This window comes from Taurulus bubalis (assembly GCF_910589615.1).
Source record: "Taurulus bubalis genome assembly, chromosome: 18".
Taxonomy (NCBI): Eukaryota; Metazoa; Chordata; class Actinopteri; order Perciformes; family Cottidae; genus Taurulus; species Taurulus bubalis.
In genome coordinates this window covers 10337838-10357569 of record NC_136606.1, presented here as the reverse complement: position 1 = coordinate 10357569, position 19732 = coordinate 10337838, and the positions used below count along the sequence as shown (strand labels likewise).

Genomic DNA, 19732 nt, shown 5'->3' with positions numbered 1-19732 from the left:
ATATATATATATATATATATATATATATATATATATATTATTGAAAGTCCAGAAGTTGTCATGGCATAATTTGTTAATTTATATTTATAATAATAATAAGTATTATATAATAATAACAATAATAAGTATTGTTATTTAATAATAATAATACTTATTATTATTATTCCGGTATATTCTGGAAAGAAGATTGTTCTTGTGATCGGAAAGGCGCTTAATTAAGTGACAATAATCAATCAAAGAGCAGCTGTGGTGCTCGCTGGAATTCAAGGTGTAAAGCATTTGTTTATGTCACAACACAAAATGACTGCACCAGACTGAAGAATATGCAGCAGGCCTTTTGGCTGAGTATGTCTGACTTTAGAAATCCGAAAGATAATATATATATATATATATATATATATATATATATATATATATATATATATATATATATATATATATATATATACACATATGTATATATGTATATATGTATAAATATATATGCATACGCTAGTTTCAGCTGTGTTTATAGTGTCACCATGTTTAAGAAAGCAAACAACAATTACCTATATTTGTACAGTTGACATGCGTAAATATTAAGGAAATTAGCTTCTTCACATTACAAGTTTGAACAATTTATCATTTCGGGCAAAGCAAACGTGATATTAAGTTTTTTTTTTTTTTAATATGTTGCTTCCTAAAATATTGATAAATGCATTGACAAATCACAACATCCTTAAGAGGGAATATTGTATTTATAGCCAGATTGATGGAAATGAGGTAGGCGTATACAAATGATTATGAGAGACCTGTGTCTGTTTTATCTGCAGACCTGGAGAAAACAAAGAATATTAATTTTCACACCGTAAATTGTTGCAAACACTGTGCCTCTATCTAATGAAATAAAGATAATGTACATTGTATAGCCTACATTTGAACGACAACTAAATAGGAAGTGTCTGACGCTAACACACCATTATTGCTCAGCTGTGCACTGGGCCACGTGACCTTCAGTGCGCAACTATGGGGCGCATATAACCGAAGCCGGATCCGGAAGTTCCACCTCTTTCCTTCAAGGCACAACCACGAGCAGAGTGCAGCCCTGCTCCTCGCCACCTCAATCGTCACTGCAAAGGTACACCGCGATTATTTATGAGTTCCCATTGGTGTCTTTTTTTGCATATCGTAGACGCGTTTTTGGGCAGATTCGCAAATCGCTCTTAAATGACCATTACCGGTTAGCTTAACAGCTAGCTTAGCTCATGTCTCGGCCACGTGGGCGACACTAGTGCAGCGCAACAGTTGATTCATAGGAGTCTTCGTCATGACACAAACCAAACACGTACGATTACGTTACTTAAGATTACTATATTTGTATATTGTTAGTTAATTTTGTCCTGTAGCGCAGCAGTGAAACTTAACGCACGTGGCGTTGGCTGTTGACGTATGCATGGCCTACCGTTCTGCAGTTATTCTCGCACCTGTGTTAATATCATTGGTATATATCACGTTCAACGTTTCTTGGCCTCACGGTATATGCAGCCAAATCCTACAGCAATTAAACTAATGAATCGGTGACTTGCATAAAACGTTAGACCGTCATCCTTAATTTATCGCGACTACCAGACCAGTTTTGATGTCTCTATAGAAAGCTCCCCTCTGTGAAGTAATGCAATCAATCATTCTTTGAGACAGTTCTAAAAAGCAAAAAACGCAAGCCCTGGCCATATCTGGTTGTGTCCTTGGGTCAGCAGATGAGCTGCTGGTCAGGAAATTGCCCTCTTCCCATTATTTCACTGGGGAAAGTCATCATTGATCCCCCTGAGGACGTAAAGTCATGGCAGAGGTCGTGAACTGCTGTTGAACCTGTCCTCAAACGTGCGACATTAGCCAAGCTCCCAAGCTGTGTAACACAGGAGCCTTTTGACCTTCGGGTGATCCATCATCTGTACTCACATTATTGGTTATTTCTTCAGTACGTCTTATTCATGCAAGCTGGAAATCAATGGTGCACTCCCTAGAGTAATTATCTGTGAGGTTTGGTTACTGGGATAGCCTTGACAAGTCTTGCATAATGAACATCACCTATATCTTGAGACCGTATACACGCTAACGTTTTGACATGGCTTTTGTTTAGTAGATATGCAGATGGAAAGTTTGTTCAACAACACCTGATAAGGTAAGATTAGTTATCTCTTGTGTTCTGGTTTAGGTCAGTCCTGCTGCTGGAATAGTGATGACTTTACACTTTGCCGTTTACCCATCAGACATTAAAATGGTGATACTGTGACTAACTGAAAAAACAGTATATCAGTAAGGACTGTTTAAAGCAGATTTCAGCATGGGCTTTGAAAGGACTGTAAATGATGAGTAGAATCTGTTTACTCCTCTTGCAGATGTGAAGTCACCACTGCCTACTACAAATGGCCAACTATTGGTTTTCACTGTGTGGACCTTAAGGTAAGCCTTCAGTATTTTACAGGTTGTTGCTATTTTATGGTATGTCAGTCCTGCTGCTGGAATAGTGATGACTTAACACTTTGCCGTTTACCCATCAGACAATAAGATGGTGATACTGTGACTAACTGAAAAACCAGTATAATGTCATCTGGGACTGTTTTTGTTTACATGTATGCACATTTGATGTGGATCATGGTTTATTTTTTTGCCTTCAGCAGCTTCATAAGTCCTGCTGTGGTCGAAGGAGAAGCTCCTGTGCTGATCAGGAGGTAAACTTTCAGTATTTGACCGTTTGTTGCTTTTTATGGTATAGGTCAGTCATGCTGCTGGAATAGTGATGACTTTACACTTTGCCGTTTACCCATCAGACAATAAGCTGGTGACACTGTGACTAACTGAAAAACCAGTATAATATCAGTTGGGACTGTTTTAGATTTAAACAAGATTTCAGCACTCAATAATAAAATGGCTTTGAGAACTGTAAATGAGTAGGATCTCTTTACTCCTCTTGCAGATGTGAAGTCACCGCTGCCTACTACAGATGGCCAAGTATTGGGTTTTCACTATGTGGACCTTAAGGTAAGCCTTCAGTATTTGACAGTTTGTTGCTATTTTATAGTATGTCGGTCCTGCTGCTGGAATAATGATGACTTAACACTTTGCCGTTTACCCATCAGACAATAAGATGGTGAAACTGTGACTAACTGAAAAACCAGTATAATGTCATCTGGGACTGTTTCTGTTTACATGCATGTACATTTGAATGTGGATAATGGTTTATTGGGTCTTTTTGTGCGTCTTCAGCAGCTTCATAAGTCCTGCTGTTCAAGGAGATGCACCTGATTTGATCCTGTGCTGATCAGGAGGTAAGGCTTAAATATTTGGCGTTTGTTCTTTTATGCTATGTCAGTCCTGCTGCTGGAATAATGATGACTTTACACTTTGCCGTTTACCCATCAGACAATAAAATGGTGAAACTGTGACTAACTGAAAATCCAGTATAATGTCAGTTGGGGCTGCTTCAGATTTAAACAAGATTTCAGCACTCATAATAAAATAGGCTTTGAAAGGACTGTAAATGATGAGTAGAATCTGTTTACTCCTCTTGCAGATGTGAAGTCACCACTGCCTACTACAGATGGCCAACTATTGGTTTTCACTGTGTGGACCTTAAGGTAAGCCTTCAGTATTTTACAGGTTGTTGGTTTTTATGGTATGTCAGTCCTGCTGCTGGAATAGTGATGACTTAACACTTTGCCGTTTACCCATCAGACAATAAGATGGTGATACTGTGACTAACTGAAAAACCAGTATAATGTCATCTGGGACTGTTTTTGTTTACATGTATGCACATTTGATGTGGATAATGGTTTATTTAGGTCCTCGTTTTGTCTTCAGCAGCTTCATAAGTCCTGCTGTGGTCAAAGGAGATGCACCTGATTTGATCCTGTGCTCATCAGAAGGTAAGCCATAATTTTTTCTTTTTCTTTTTTTTTAAATGGTATAGGTCAGTCCTGCTGCTGGAATAGTGATGACTATACACTTTGCCGTTTACCCATCAGACAATAAGATGGTGAAACTGTGACTAACTGAAAAACCAGTATAATATCAGTTGAGACTTTTTTTTTTTTTGGTACATGAGTGTAAGGTTGATGTGGATAATGGATTTATTTAAGTCTTTTTTTCCCCTTTTAGTGGCTTCATAAGTTCTGCTGTGGTCAAAGCAGATGCTGTTGGATCATCAGCTGAAAGAGATCGGATTTTTTTTCTTTCAATTAATAAACCTTTTTTCAAGAAAGGTGGCTTGACTTATTTTTTTCTGAAGTGTTGCAATAAATTAAAGGTTGTGTCCATCTACAGTTATAAAGGAATTCAAAATACTAATTTCATTTGGGTGGTTCAATCTTGTGCTGCTTACCTGTATTTTTTTTTTTTTTATAAACTTTCATGGAGTCTCATTCCTCTTTGATGTATGCGTCTGCTCCTGGTGCATAGGTGTAGATGAAGCGTAGGATATTCTGGTGGAGCTCATCCAGGGTCTTGTCTCTCTTGTCAAAACCATCCACATCTCCCAGGTCACAAGGAAATACTGCCTCAGGTGGAATAACAAGTGCAGAGGCCCCTGTAGGAAGAAGACTTTCAGTCAACCGAAAGCCCTTCATGGTGCTTATTGATATACAAACATGCTTAATAAATGGGACGACCACTTGCATGGCCTTAAATGATTATCCAGACATGTATCTAAATTTGTACGAACTGTAGGATGTGATTTCTAAGTTCATATAAACTATTCAGTAAAATGGAGATAGGTGGTAAATATTCTACCGTGCTTGAGAGTGACCGAGTTTTCGCAGAGGAGCACAGCAATCACAGCGTCCTCTTCCAGAACTTGTGTCCTGAGACATAACTTGCAGTGGGCCTCTGCCAAGGAGATCCTTCAACCAAACATGGAAAAATACAGTTTGAACATTGTAGCAAAGTTTTTAAAAAGTACAATGGCAGATAAGTAAACTGGTTGAGATTTTAAAGCTGGGTCTGCAGTTACATTTTATCTCCATAGCTTTTAGTTCATAAAATTTTGCTTGAAGTTCCCCACCTAGTGGACGATGGTGAAATTACCCTCTGCAGTGACTCAAATTTGACATGTAGTCTGGTAAAGTGACAATGGAATCATTTACGTGTTTGCAGTAGAGCGCTTACAGTAGTTTGACCGAGGCGACAGACATCTTGACACCCTGACTCTGTGTTCGGACTCTACGGCTGGCCATGTAGTAACCGTGGATTATCTTCTCTGCGCCAGAGCTGAGCTCCACCTGCACGCTCTGTGCATGAGCTACCAGCTGGAAGGTTTAGAATTAAGGGCAGCAAGTGCAATTTACTATAATTTGATAAACAAAGACTGTTATACAAAAGCAATGTAACATTTGTTAACCTCCTTGTATTCTTGAGAAGAAAACTCCCAGCAGGAAGGGTAGAGGGGTTTTCCTGGCTGCACTGCCTGCTGAAGGATGTGGATGGTCTGGGCAAGCAGGGCCTGCTCTCCCACCACATCCCTGCACTGAATGACAAGGCCAAAGGCGTCTGCCAACTGAAGTGGTACGGGACCCATTTCCTGCTCACAAAGAAGAGACGGTGCATTGGAAAGTTGTCTAATGTGTCAGCGTTCACATGCCGAGATGTGAGAAAGTAACCTGGAATCTAAACCATATCTGAAACTTATATTTGACTGGTTATACAGTTTGTCACCCTTTCCCCTCCTTGCAAAAGAAAAAAAAAACAGCATCAATTATTCTTAAGGACTGTTAAGTATTGTCTGGGCAGGGCACTTCCTTCAAGGAAAGTAAATAGTCTCAGTTTCCTGTTTTATCTGTGCTATCTACAAACATTGAGTTGAGTGAAATGGGACAGTGAACCCATAGTGTTACACCACACAAACTTAACATCCACTAACATAACACAGTTAATTTCCAGAAAAAAAACTCCATGCAGACCTGGAAGTGCACATTCAAACCACGCTTTAAGAGAGCTATACAAAGGTAATACAACTCCATGTTGTGATTGAACGCACTGCTGTTCCCAATAAGGCGCAGTCTGCCCTCCCAGACCGCCGAGACGCATCCGTGGAGTCTGAGAGAGCCCAGAAGCTGCAGTGGACTGGAAAGGAAAGCTGCTGGTCAGCATCCTCACCGTACTTCTTCCCTGGGATGAACACAGACACTGTGCAGCTCTCCAGAACTGAGGAACATTTAGAGGGGGGAAAGAACATTGTGCAAGTAGTACGCTGGCTTTTTGTGTTAAATTTTTTTAATCCATAATATGAATTGACAGGAGCCTCTCCTTATAACTAATGCCATACTTTATTATGAATCACTTTGGTGCTCTACCTGACTGAATGGCATCCAGCCTCTCCTTTTTGTAACAGCCCAGATCTCCCAACATGCAAATGCCACCAGTGGCTAGCAGGGCAGAGCCAGCGTGGATGTTAGCAGTGCCTGCTCCGTGTTCGTCCCGGGACAGAGACGCAAACATCTCCCCCGAGGCCTGATGCCTGACCCCGTGACGCGCCAAGTTCAGGCTGTAAGTCATTAGTCTAACACAATGACAAGTTAATGTGGACGATTCAATGGCAGGTTTCAAATGCACTGTTTACCTGCAGACCACTTTACCTGTCCAGTATGAGAGTGTCAGTGGTGACAGCTAGCAGATCCAAATTGTGAAACGTGTCTTTTGCATCTGCTTGATTCTGCACCAAGCTGAGCAACAAGCTGAGCTTTAAAGTATTGTAGAGGCCTGGAGGAGCCACGTCCAATCCAAAGCAGTGAGCCACAATGGCAGAGAACCTCCAGCGATAGCCAGCTGTGGCCTTCAACAGCGCCTGGAAGCTGGCACTGACTTCATGGGGATCTGTAGAGTTGTGAGACATGGCAGATGTTTTATTATGGTGATGACGCGAAGTGTTTGCGTCAAATTAGAATTAGAATATACTGCATCGACACGTGTTGAGATTCACACATTATCAGTACGCCTTTGGGTGGCGTTTCTGTGGATTTAGAGCAGGATTTATTGTGAGATTTACTGCCTTACACTCTGGCTGCCACGGTTGGACGCTGTTGGCCTCTACACTCCAGGTAATGCCGGGCCACTGCTGCACATGCGCAGGAATGCCCAACACCCTGTAGAGTCGACCGATTCTCATTGAATTACACAGCTCATCTGTACGAATAGGGGGAAACAAAGCAATAAAAGGGTAGTTCAGTGCCGTCTGGTGATTATTGAAGAAACATGTATACCACCTACAAACCACTGCCAAGAGAAACATAGGGAGGCCTTCAGAACAATGATTTCTCTGTGTGCGAATGGCACAGCCAGCTAATGAGTGGTCCTTGCACTTATTAACATATATGTTTAGTAACGGGAACCCTGTGTATTGAATTCCTCTACAGGACTGGGTCAACAGAATATGTTAATCCATGTGCTGAGATTTGCTCAGCTCCCAGGGGTGCTGCCTTGACAATGTTATTAGAGGGGACAGAAACACTTAATATCCCTCCATGAGGCACTGTGTGCGGTTGGCTGCACACAAATCTATTTATTTGAACTCTCCCCCACTAAGTTTGTGTTCCAAAAGTGAGCCTCATTTACAAAGCCGGAGAGAATTAATGACAAACCTCAATACATCTGACTGTGTGCAAATATATGCTATTACAACCCCATTATTCAGCACTGGGAGTGACTATAATAGATGAGAAGATAATTTTACAAACAAATAATAGGCCTTAAAATGTTGAGGGCATTAATCTACCGTACAGTATCTCCTTTAAGATTTTGACTTGCAAATGAAAACTGAGCCTTTTAACACAGTTAAACTAAAAAGTTATCATTTATTCTATGATATACAAACAAACGGGTCTCCATTTATCTCTATATACCAATGTCATTGCTCTGCAACTTTTAGCTGTCATACAGTAAACTGTCAAACCAATCAAATAATAAGGTATTGACATCTAACCCTTTTAAAATAAAAGCTTGAGACAATTCAAGGTGTTTGTTCCATGGGTATGCTTATGATAGAGTTAAAAACATCTATTGAATGTGGCAGGGATGGCTATTCATACTCCACCAGAGGGAGAGCAACGGATTTTGTGCTGTTTAGGTCAGCAGTTGCTAAGGGAAGTAGTCATTTGTGTGTTCGGCAGCTGCTCTCCAGACTAAAAAGAGATTTTAAGCCAAAAAAGACAAACAACTTTAAATCCTGTTTGAAAGAACTGATTGGAGGTGAACTTTAAAAAGAACTTGTTACACACTGCTGTTTATGCTATCATTCTGTATTCTTTGTTGTTTTTAGATTAGGTTACTCTGATGTGAACCTTTGATATGTCTTTGCTTTGTTGATTATGATGTGCTGTAACACATGCTGCTGGTGTACACCCCTTCTCTCAGAAGGTATTAGGCTATTAGCTTTGTTCCCACTAATATTTTACGTGGCAACAGCAATCAATCTATTTGTTAGCTGTGTGTTACAGAATACATATTTATGCAATTACAGTGGACCTGTGTTAGAGCTGTGTTAGAGCAAGATGCCAAGACATTCAGTAAACTTGTCTGATGCAGGCTTACCTCTGAGAAACAGGGTGACAGACTGGTATCTGAGTGAGCTTTGCTGATGGGCACTTAGAATATCCAGTGCTTTGACGTGGATCAGCTCCACGAGCTGTTTGTCTGTCTCCACAAAGACACATTTGCAAACATACTAATCAGAACAGTGCACACAGTTCTCTTTTGACCTTGTGTTTAAATTCAGACATCTCCATCGACATTCAGAGGCATCGCAGAGGCTCACCTCCCAACACTCGGAGCTTCACATCCTCTTTCAGTGGGGAGCTGCAGATCCTGCAGCTGAAGTTGTTTCTCACGGTAGCCGACTCTGTGGCTCCCGGTGCATGGACACGGATGTGGCGAAACCCTAGAGTCGGCGTCCAAGAAATTAAATTAGATGTGAATGTCCAATTTTAAGAATGTCAGATTGCTTGAAAAACATAACATTTTGTGCGTACACAACCAACTGATCTTTACAATTAGTAGACGCAAAGAGAAAAACAATGTGTGTCTCCCCTGCAGTACCTGTAGAACAGGGACATTCATCATTAATGCAGAGGTACCGGGCCCCCTGGGTGTATTTAGTGACCCTTGTCATGGCAATGACCAGGCCCTCCATGGAGACGGGCCTCATGGGCCCGTGGCCACGAGGAAAACTACACAGGTCCAACGTGTACTCGGGGAATGGAGGCAGATGTGTCAACTTCAGAATTACATTCACCTCAAAGGGAACAATCAGATGACACATTGTTACAGGACGGGTTAGGGTTCTGGTACTCAGAACCAGTGGGGGAGAAAGAGTTTTGCTGCAATATGTATTCATACCTGACTCTCTGTGTGTATTTTTTCCACAAGTGAAAGTGTCTTTATGGCCAGGAAGCACACCTGAATGAAGAATGGGGCAAATGTAGTTCATCCTACAGTAGAAGTTGACATTTCATTTGAGCTAGCTCAGTCTTCACTTACAGACTGAAACAAAGCTGTTGCCCCAAGAGGATCACACAGAACACAGTCACCCAACACAGGATCCACCTCTATCACGTCAGAGGGATTCACACCGATACAGAACCTGTAGACGGCCTCAATTTGGTGGCTTCCTGGAGAGGAGGGGCGGATGGGGAGCACAGTTTAGTGGCTAGCTTATCGTGGGTAGTTTAGTTTAAGTGGTGATTTGAGCTTCCATCGCTTCTAATTTAGCTAGCTTGTAAGGTTAAGAAACACAGGCTAACGTTAGCTAACGTCAACTAACGTTAGCTAAAGGTGTCAGCTAGCTTTAGCAGGCCTACCGTTGAATGGTTTACAATCTTCGGACAGTTTCTGGAGGCCACCGCTTCTGTCTAAATAGACCAGAACTGATTCTTTTAAGGACGAACTGTCCGCCATTTTACCCTCAATGGTGAGAAAGTAGTATCTTTTCCACAAGGGAGTGACGAAGTTTAATGTCTATCTTTTGGCGCGTGATCGTCAACCCTGTTTCTATGGTGACCACTCGGCAGCAGAAAGATCATAATACGAGATTAAATGTAATAATTGAATTATAGTTGAAAAACAAGGTTCTCTTTCTCGTTGAATTAAATGTGTACATGGATACATTTAAAAAAGAAAAGTACATTTCTACATTTTATTTAATTATTTTCTGTTTAACTTTTTTGATGTCATGGTTTAGCTAGGTGTAGATTACTTTTATATTTAATTGACTTACTTTTCATATTTCCTTTTATTTCTTTACACATTTTTATTTCTGTCAGAATGTGCATGACCTGCTACAAGTCTGTTCACAACGTTGTTAATGTTCAATTAAGACAAAAACAAAACGTGATTGCAAAATCTACAATTTTAATTAAATACACAGACACTCTGAAATGATATTTCTTTTATACTTTTTTTATTACTGTGCAAGAGTATACGCCTACTTAATTGTCAGACAAAGCGAAGCATTGGGGATTTTTATTTTCTGCAATTATGAAAAAATGTGTTAAGGCAAAGAATAGCAAGAACACAAACAATCCAATAAAAAAAATGCACTCAATATTTAAAGACAAACTGAGAGGTAACAAATGTGACCTACAAACCAAAATGCTTTATTCAGTGGTCTCTCAAGTAATCCCTATTTCCAGCTTTGTTAAAAATGAATATGATAATTATATTTTTTACAGTAATTACATGGACAAACATACTTCCATCTGACATTCAAATGGTGTGATCTTAAGTCCAGTGAATTGTTCAAGTTTTTCAGAAAACTGCTTATTGATTTCATTTAAGGGACAAATTTAAGGCTTTATAAAGGCTCATTTTAGAAACCACCAGATATAACATTAATAGAGGATGGCTGTCCTTAATTCTTAAAATATATGTCATATATATATATTTATATAAATACAAATTGGTAAAAAATAAAGACTTTTCTGGCACTCTTTGTTCCAACCAAGATATGTTTTAAGTGCTGTTTCGTCTCAGCTGCTTGCTTTGGCTTCATAGAACAAGTTAATCCATGGTATAAATTCTTCCCTTTAGTCAAAAGAAGTTATGATGGTTAAGGCAACTGCAGCCCTCATTAGGAATGTTTCATAGGAAAGAGTCAGCAGAAGCTGGGGCATAAGAGAAGCCCACAAAGGCATCGTCGGCCTCCATCACACTGGCGTTGACTATGGAATGATCGTTTGACCAGCAGATGGAGTTGGGGACCATCTCATCTGTAAACTCAGGATCAAAGTTTGAGATGTCGCAGTAAGAGCTCTGTAAAAAAAAGGAAGAGGGAGGAGCACATGGATCATATTAGGGTTCATGGAAAAATGCAAATCAAATTACACATGTGTATTCATAAAAGGGACTTAATTTGATAACAAAACAGCAGATAGAACTTGATTTTACAAAGTGCTTTAAAATGGGTTCATGCTGTTTCTGTGATTACTTAATTTGCCAATGCTCCCATGTGTGTCAATTACATCTTTGAGGAATGTGGGTTGGGTATTATTTAATATTATTATTATTAAGTATTAGTGGGGTGGGTATTATTTAGTGGACACGGGTCTAGAATGACAATGTTGTGAAAATGTGTAAAATACGGGTCCCTCCCTTTATAAATTGTACAGTTGCACTATATCTTATAATTTAATAAAACAATTATATTAAATAGAAAAACACAATTAAGAACCAAACATATGCAATAAATGGTAGTAAAGTAAGGAAAAAAAGGTTGTCAACCAAAAATCAGCAAACAAGACTTAAAAGAGAAAACTCCAAAACATTATGAAATGAAGTCTTTAAAAATACTTTTTTGAGGTAGTTCAAAAGATTGTACTTAAATTTGGCATCCTCTGTTAACTTGAAACACCTGTGCAATCCAGTGCAATCAAATACAAAAGGGCATTTTCACAGCAGCCATTACATAGCAGGGTAAACAGAACTTTAATTGATGGTTAAATGTGTCACACGGCCCTGACCTACCTTTATGGAACTGGGCCATAATTAATGTTATTAATTACACATGTGTTTATCCTGCAAGGACATGACTGCAAACAGGTTTGTAATGTTCTGTTTTTTTTTAGTATCAGAGAGTTGTTCATTCAAGTCTTTTGTTAAAACCAGGAACATTTCAAAATTCAATATATAACTTTCTATAAATATGTAGTCTTCAAAAGCAATGCGAGTTATGACCTATCGTTTAAGTTTGGGGTGCAGTCATCAAAAAGTCAAGTTACTGTAAAATGTCTGAATGGTTCTTATTATCGGACAAGAAAGTGAATATTTACCACATTTGGCGTGAATGGGGTAGGGATCTTCTTCTGTTCAAGGTCATCCCAGTTGATGGAGGAGAAAAAGCTGTGTGCTTTGATCTCATGCTAAAAATGTAGAATAAAAAAAATTAAAAAACGGAAACATTATTATTTTATTCATAGAAAGTAAGTTGATTATTTGTAATGTCTTAGCAGCTGTGACGTGAGGGACACAGATTGGCCACCAGAGGGAGTCCAAACATTCTGCTGGACATGAGGCGTCTGTATCTGAACCCACTCACAAAGTCATCCCGAGACCCCAGTCTGTGTGTGCCATCTTTCTCCAGCAGGCCCTGGAGGAGAGTCCAGGCTATGCTGGATGCTCCGGGACGCATCACCAACGGCTTGTGGAGGATGTTGTCATACATTTCATGCGTGTCCCTGCTGTAGAACGGCGGCTAGGATGTGAAAAAAAAGAGAAGTAGGGGGCATGTAAGCGAATGTGACAGGACAATGAGGTGCTCTAACATTAAGCGCTAAAACGAAGGGTACATTTTGCTGCAGTTTACCCGTGCATCATGTTAAAATGAAAAAGCGTTGTCTGCACAAGTAGCTACTTACTAAAGAATAAAAAAAAACATAATCACTTTTAATTGTGTGGTATCCTGCAAGACTAAGTGCAATGCATCATGATATTTTAACAGAAGTTTGCTCAAAGGAAAAACTCACCAGTCCAAAGAGCATTTCATACAGAACTGAACCCAGACACCACCAGTCCACTGTATTATCATACGGCTGCTTCCTCAGGACTTCTGGAGCCAAGTACTGGTCAGAAGAAGCACACAAACATAATACTATAACACAGACATTTCACTTCTGGCTTAAACTACACCAACCAAATGTATAGAATCTATTACTGCTCATAGACGCCTATTTTCCTCTCTGGAAAGGGTGACTCATATCCCTACACAGACAGCAGAATAGCCTCAGGATGGAAAACACTCATACTTAAATCATTAACCCCACCACATGCCAAAAATTGTTAATGATTATTACTTTTTGACACAGAAGGTGAGACTTCTTTGGAGCATCCTGGTGCCAAACTGTTAGTAATTCCACATGTTAATCAAGGCTGCAATACCTCCGGCGTTCCACAAAATGTAGTGGTGGTGTCTGCCTGGGAAATGCCTTCCTTGCACAAGCCAAAGTCCGTCAAAATGATATGCCCCTTTAAAAGAGAGGACACAGAGACGGTTTTAGACAACATGTGCCACACAAGCAGCTCATTATCCCGGGGACTGAGGATTCTATTGTTGCTCAGGAATGTTGGCGGCAGTGTAGCTCAGTGAGTCCCATTCACCGTTCCCTCACTTTTTCAATAAGGCCAGGCAGGAAAATCATTAGTGAGACCTAATCCAATCACACGCATTCGGTCCAGCTGGAACTGGAAATGACATTGTTGCTCACTGGTGGTGCAAATATGACCGGAACAGAATTACATTTGTACTAAATCTGCAGCCAGTAGTTGCATAAACTTAGACGAGTATTGTATGGTCAACGTAATATCAAACTTCATGAGAATGTAGGTGCCGTGCCATCCAGGTATACTCAGAGTAATTACTAGTATAGTGATTACATTTCGATCGCAAAGCAGTGTATTTGGTTAAACAATAGGAATACTCACTTCATTGTCGAGGAGGATGTTTTCTGGCTTCAAGTCTCTGAACAAAATTAACACAAATGAATGAATTTCAGTAAATAAAACACAGGGACAAAAATTACCCCATTGCAACCTCCTATCCCCGAGACATAAATAAATAAATAAATATATATATATATATATATATATATAGTTTTCAGGTTGTCAAAACAAACAAAAAATGGCAGCTATGGCCTTGAAGACTCATTATCATGTGAGTGAGGCCAGCATGTGTCACACACATACAAAAAACAGGATTTAGAATTTTTTTTGACCACTGAACATATGCACATGTCCCGTCAGTAAAAAACACTCCTAACCCCTTGTTTTTATTTTTATTTGTATGTATGTTGTTTGTGCTTTTATGTGAAATATTTATGCTTTTGATTTTAAATCTTACTGGGAATATCTTGGTGACAAAGACCCACATATGTTCAAGTCAATGTATAATATAAAGTCAGTAAACATATGTATTAACAGCAACTAAAATATTGTACACTCATTAACTGACATCTTTTAGTTTGATCCTTAAAACACTAAATAATCCCAAACGGCATGTGATCCTTAAATAAACATACCTGTAGACAATGTTGAGAGAATGCAGATATCCCAGCGCACTTGCCATCTCAGCAATATAGAATTTTGCTCTGGGCTCTGGAAAGGTCCGCTCTTTTTGAAGATGGAAGAAAAGCTGAAATAAAAATGTACAGATGTGATTACTGGAATGAATTACATGGCAAAGGTATTGAAGGACCAGAAACCGCAAAAAAATACTTTCATGTAGGCTGTGCCTTTGGCACTGGTTACAAAAAAAAATATATACCTTGCTAATCTCAAACCAGATAACTTTGACTGGAGAACGTAAATATGAATCTGATACGGGTCTTTGCAGTTAAGTTATTCAGAAGGGTGATTTAAAAAGCCGGTTTACTGGAATGCAGATTGTAGTGAGTCACTCTCACACAGTGAGTCAGTCACACATGGCAGCTTTAAAAAGGCTGGTCACACTTGAGATGTACAGAGGAAGTCACACTCAGTGTCTTCAGCAATGTTGTGATCGCACAGGGGATTTTCACACATGGAGGCGTGTTAGCAAGCAGCAGTGTTGCTCTTAATAAAGCTATGTAATACAAACTTCCTGTAATATTGCCATTCTCAGCTTTTCTCAAACTCATGACTCATTTCTGTGTGATCACATTATTCACAAAACTGAAACGACACTCACTTCTCCTCCATTGACAAAATCCAAGACGAAGTATAACTTGTCTGTGGTCTGGAAGGAGTAATGAAGCCCAACCAGAAAAGGGTGTTTCACATTCTTCAGCAGCACATTGCGCTCAGCCATGATGTGTTTTTGCTGATTGGAAGGAGTGATTTAGTAGCAGAATTACAATTACGTACAAGTGCCTGAAATATGGATAGAATAGGGTCCACAGGGTCATATTTGATGGGAAAGTTACCTCTTTTCTGTTGAGAATGACCTTTTTCTGTAAAACCTTGACTGCATAATACTTTTCATCATGTCTTAGTTTTGCAAGGAAAACCTGTATCACAAGGAAGTAAAAGCATGTTGAACATTGCACCAACAGTGTAAGCTCAGTAATTTCAGATCTGATTCTCACTTCTTCCAACACAAGCAGAACTAAAACTATTTGCTACCCCAATAGAAAAACACAGAAACATTTATAAACATAACTAATGTAATAATTTAAGTACAACTAAAATATATTGGTCAGCATAAGTCTCAGATTTGTTTTCTACGTCATTAAACTACGACATTGAAGACAATAGTTAATCCAAACAGATCATAAATTGGGTGTGTACCCGTAAAAACATAAAAAAAAAAAAACATGAACAGAAAGCAACTGTTCTTTCCATTATTGTGTTGTTCACATACCTTCCCAAAACTCCCCTTTCCTATGACTTTTAAAAAGTCAAAATCTGTGGGCTTGGCACTGAAATACAAAGTACAGCACATTAATTACAGCGCATTTAAAAATGATTACAGAATTGCAAGTTATAGAAACAGCAAAACTCTGAAACATACAATTCTGTTGCAGTGTATTTTAAGTAACTATAAATCAATCCGAGGGATTGTTGTGCAGCAGTAGGATAGACTGCAATAGAGTACAAATACAAATATAGCATATACAAATCAATAACTTGCTAATACAAAAAATACACAATGCCATAAAATAGAACTAAATTGAACATACTGTGGATTTCCAGAGGGTCCCAAGTTAATGGTTCTGGAGGTAGAGTGGTTCTGTTAAACAGCAAAGTAAACATTTTCGATATTAGCAATCAAAATGTAACTACCGGCCAAGGACTGTTCCTGGGTCTGAGTATTCAGTCCTTTATCTGTGCTACGATAGCAACATAAATGTGTTTGCTATCTATATTTATTTTGAGTTTCGATAGACTGTCAGCGTTAGAAGACCTAAATACCACATCTGGACAATCCAACACATAAACTGAAAAGATGTAGTCGGCAGTACAAGTAAATTATAAACAGAGAAAAACAGATATTGATCCATCAAAATTGGTTGCTAATTTACTTACTTTGTCATCTTCGTCCTCAGAGGCATCGGAAAAGTTTTGCATTTTGTCCATCAGCAGAAAGGTCCTCACATCTGGGCTGTAAAGTTTAATAGGGACCAAGAAGTGAAATAACATCAGCAAGTAATGCACGACAAAGCGGAACATTATCCATCTTATTACATCTAATTCACGGCAAGTGTGAAGCATGGCTAAACAAATTAGATCTCATTAGGTTTTTCATATTCAGATGATTGAACCTATTCATCCTGATCAATTCAGCAACGGAACGGAATATAATGACTGAGAACACAAACACTTACTGGTTGCAAAGCTGAGGATGCGAGACGATTCGCTTGATGAACTCATGCAACCCTGCTCTTCTCTGCTTGATGAACTCTATTGGGTCGATGCATTTATGGATTAAAACAAACAATCAAACACTAGCAACATGGATCAAGCAAAAAAAAAAAGGTTTTGTGATTCTGTCCTGATGCACATGTCATACATCTGCCCTGTGTGAACACTTACCAGGGTCAAAATTGTCCCCAAATATCCTCTTGGGAGGAATTTTCAAGTTCATAGATGGAAACTGTTTCCTTAACTGCATTATATAAGGGAACAGGGAACATTATTAAAGGGCAGGAAAACAATCCAATTAGGCAAACATACAGTATATAATTATTCTGAATCTCAATGCGTCACAAGAGCCAGTAAATCAAAGACTAAGGGAATCTTAGACCCATGACCAGAATTATGATAATGCATTAGGTATGACATGAATCCACCACTCACTGTGTTGTAGAGTTTATCAAACTCTGCATAACGCCGGAAGACGAACCATTCCTGTTGTCCAACATTAACTATTACTTTGTAAACCTGAAAAAAGGGCAAAGAACGTCTTTGTAAATACTTGCTAATATAGTCAATTATTCGATTTTCATACTAATTTCACATAAATAACATTCACAGACTGACAACTGAAAAACTCAACACTGAAATGACCTTTGTTGAATTATTCCTACTCAGACATGCAGATTAAACAACGAACAGAGTTTCCGTACGCACCGTGTAACGCTTCTTCTTGTCCATCTGCTCGTCGTGGCAGGGTATGCTGACATTGGGGTGGCTGGGTTGCTCCTCCATCTTTGGGGCTGTCGGCGTTCAAAGGGTGCAAGGTCATAGAGTAAGGCGTCCTCCTCAGGATAAGACTTCAAGTATACAACTGGCCCATCATGGGTCAATTCTGCAGAGGAGAAACAGGAACACACCACGCTGTTATTCAGGAAGTGAAACTGGTGCTTCTACTCTCCACACGATTCAGTCTGCGGTGTGAATGTTGTCCACCTGATATGATGAACGCTTATCCCGGAATATAACTTTGCAAGCAGATTTGTTATTTATTAATTTGATTGTTCACTATTGTATTGTAAGGCACTTCTTCGCCGTGACAAAGTCCTGTTGATCGTGGAAACAAGCTGCTCGTCCATCAATCTATCCTTCTACTTTCTTGCTCATCATCCAGAGGAAACAGGGAGCTGCTGTTTTCAAGCTGTGCTCGTCTGTGGCACAAAAGATCACTTGACCACCAGTGACCTGCATGCAAAGTATCTCCCTTGGCTTTAGGAAATGCCCATATTCCAGGTTATGTTTTTGTCAAAAGATATAAAATAGTAAATCACAGGTGATTTTCACCTGGCGTTAGGGATAGAGGGTGAAATTTCGGATGGGTTTTACCATTGCAGGAAGACTGTTTCTTCACTGTTTCAAGGCTCACATGTCCCATGAACGGGTGGACCAAAGAACAAGTTCATAGTTCTATTATTTATATTTGTAATCATGTTTTATTGACGATTCCCACATTTTTCACCTGATTTTTTAGTCTTTCTTTTAGGGTCCCCCCATGATACGTGTTTTTCGTTTCATGAGAAGTTCTATAGGGTAAACTAAAAGAAGAGTACTTCAATTTGCCATGTATTGTTGTATTTCAATATATTTTGATGAGAAGTATTTTTTATCAGGTAAATTATATCGGGTAAAACATACCCGACGTTAGTGGTGTTCCTATTGTAACGTTAGTGTTCTAGGGTTAAAAACATTGCTGGTTGAGAGCCTCATCTTGACGTCCCTGTGAGAGAAGTGATTGTAGCCAAAGGGCCCATGCAGCCAACAACAGGAGGGTCAGTGAGCTGCAACATGACAGCAGGCGGGCTCCTCCCCTGAGCCGCCAGTTAACTCACTCCTTCCTGCCACTCATCAGCGTATTCATTGTGAGAAAGCACTCATTATACATACATCCTGGTTCATGACTCCACTTATTTCTTTCAAACCCCTCTCACGTAAGATTGTCTAGTAGTCTATATCTGCAGACTCTTCTCACACTTTTCACTCTTCAGTATGTGATCGCATACAAGCCATTCATGCACGCACACGCACACACACACACACACACACACACACACACACACACACACACACACACACACACAGGGTCTGTGACATTCTCCCTTGCTCCAGTCAGTACAAAGGTATTTTTAAATAACCTTCCAGGGGCCTTTGAAGCTGGAGTTACACAATAGGTTAAGAGTAAGACCCCCGGAGTTGTTCTTCCACGTTGAAAGAGAGAAATAAAACTCATCGCTGAGCTGCAATAGACTCCTTCCCCTTACAACAGTATTAACAAAAAGGTCAAGACCTCAGTTTCCTGAAGGAACAGAAGAGGGTGAAGTTCCTTACTATTCAAAAGAGTCTAATCAGCGAGTTATGATCAATTGGAATAGATGATATCTCCCCTGTCTGACCTGAGGACATGATAAAACTACTATGTGGAGGGTAAATACAGTGTGATCAGAATAAATTACACACAGATGCATTTCTCTTTTCCTTCACCACGAGTTATGTAACCGTGTCTGTCTCTTTTAATACAACGCTCTTTGTCTGCTGCCCCGACTTGTTTATTGTGTTTTGTTGGTGAGGTCAGACTAGTTTGTTCACGATGCACGAAAAGCCCGCTGTGGGTCAACGTTGTCCTCTGCATATTGATCTTCAACACATCCTGAAGAGACATCTCATTCTGCTCACGTTGGGGTGAGGGTACAGCAAAAGAGCGCCCCTCTTTAAAATGCATGTGTGCGATCAGAGGGACCGCCAGGCCTTCTTCATCACTAGCCTCTTTTTTCTCGTTTGTTCCTTTTAACTTTCCTTCACATTCATTCTCGGCCACATTCAGACCAATAACATT

At 39.6% G+C, this 19732-nt stretch overlaps 2 protein-coding genes and 1 long non-coding RNA gene across 6 annotated transcripts; 1 reads left to right on the top strand and 2 right to left on the bottom strand.

Annotated features, from left to right (window-relative positions):
• The first annotated feature begins 1040 nt into the window (after window positions 1-1040).
• On the top strand, window positions 1041-4240 carry LOC306750541. Of its 4 annotated transcripts, XR_013771197.1 has the most exons (9): window positions 1041-1117; window positions 2123-2161; window positions 2379-2442; window positions 2658-2711; window positions 2957-3021; window positions 3247-3308; window positions 3554-3617; window positions 3841-3905; window positions 4138-4240. It is a non-coding gene; the product is annotated as an uncharacterized lncRNA (long non-coding RNA). The 4 variants fall into 4 exon arrangements; XR_013771198.1 differs by lacking the exon at window positions 1041-1117 and having other exon boundaries at window positions 1410-2442; window positions 3844-3905; XR_013771199.1 differs by lacking the exon at window positions 1041-1117 and having other exon boundaries at window positions 1410-2442.
• A 157-nt stretch (window positions 4241-4397) lies between these two features.
• On the bottom strand, window positions 4398-9921 carry mcmdc2 (minichromosome maintenance domain containing 2; the record flags this gene model as incomplete). The annotated part of the gene is made up of 14 exons (XM_079234462.1): window positions 4398-4564; window positions 4768-4877; window positions 5143-5282; window positions 5375-5554; window positions 6011-6177; window positions 6327-6532; window positions 6609-6846; window positions 7027-7155; window positions 8560-8661; window positions 8783-8905; window positions 9064-9259; window positions 9364-9423; window positions 9505-9635; window positions 9825-9921. The coding sequence occupies 14 exons, from the start codon at window positions 9919-9921 to the stop codon at window positions 4398-4400; spliced, it is 2046 nt and encodes a 681-aa protein (XP_079090588.1).
• Window positions 9922-10598: 677 nt separating this feature from the next.
• sgk3 (serum/glucocorticoid regulated kinase family member 3) lies at window positions 10599-17646 on the bottom strand. The gene is made up of 16 exons (XM_079234409.1): window positions 17560-17646; window positions 17287-17370; window positions 17023-17095; window positions 16815-16890; window positions 16516-16591; window positions 16170-16219; window positions 15851-15908; window positions 15414-15497; window positions 15179-15310; window positions 14532-14644; window positions 13939-13975; window positions 13396-13482; window positions 12984-13079; window positions 12557-12712; window positions 12291-12380; window positions 10599-11274 (listed from the first exon to the last, which is right to left on the bottom strand). Exons 1-16 carry the CDS (start codon window positions 17635-17637, stop codon window positions 11104-11106), a joined length of 1461 nt encoding a protein of 486 aa, XP_079090535.1. The 5' UTR covers window positions 17638-17646; the 3' UTR covers window positions 10599-11103.
• Window positions 17647-19732: the final 2086 nt, after the last annotated feature.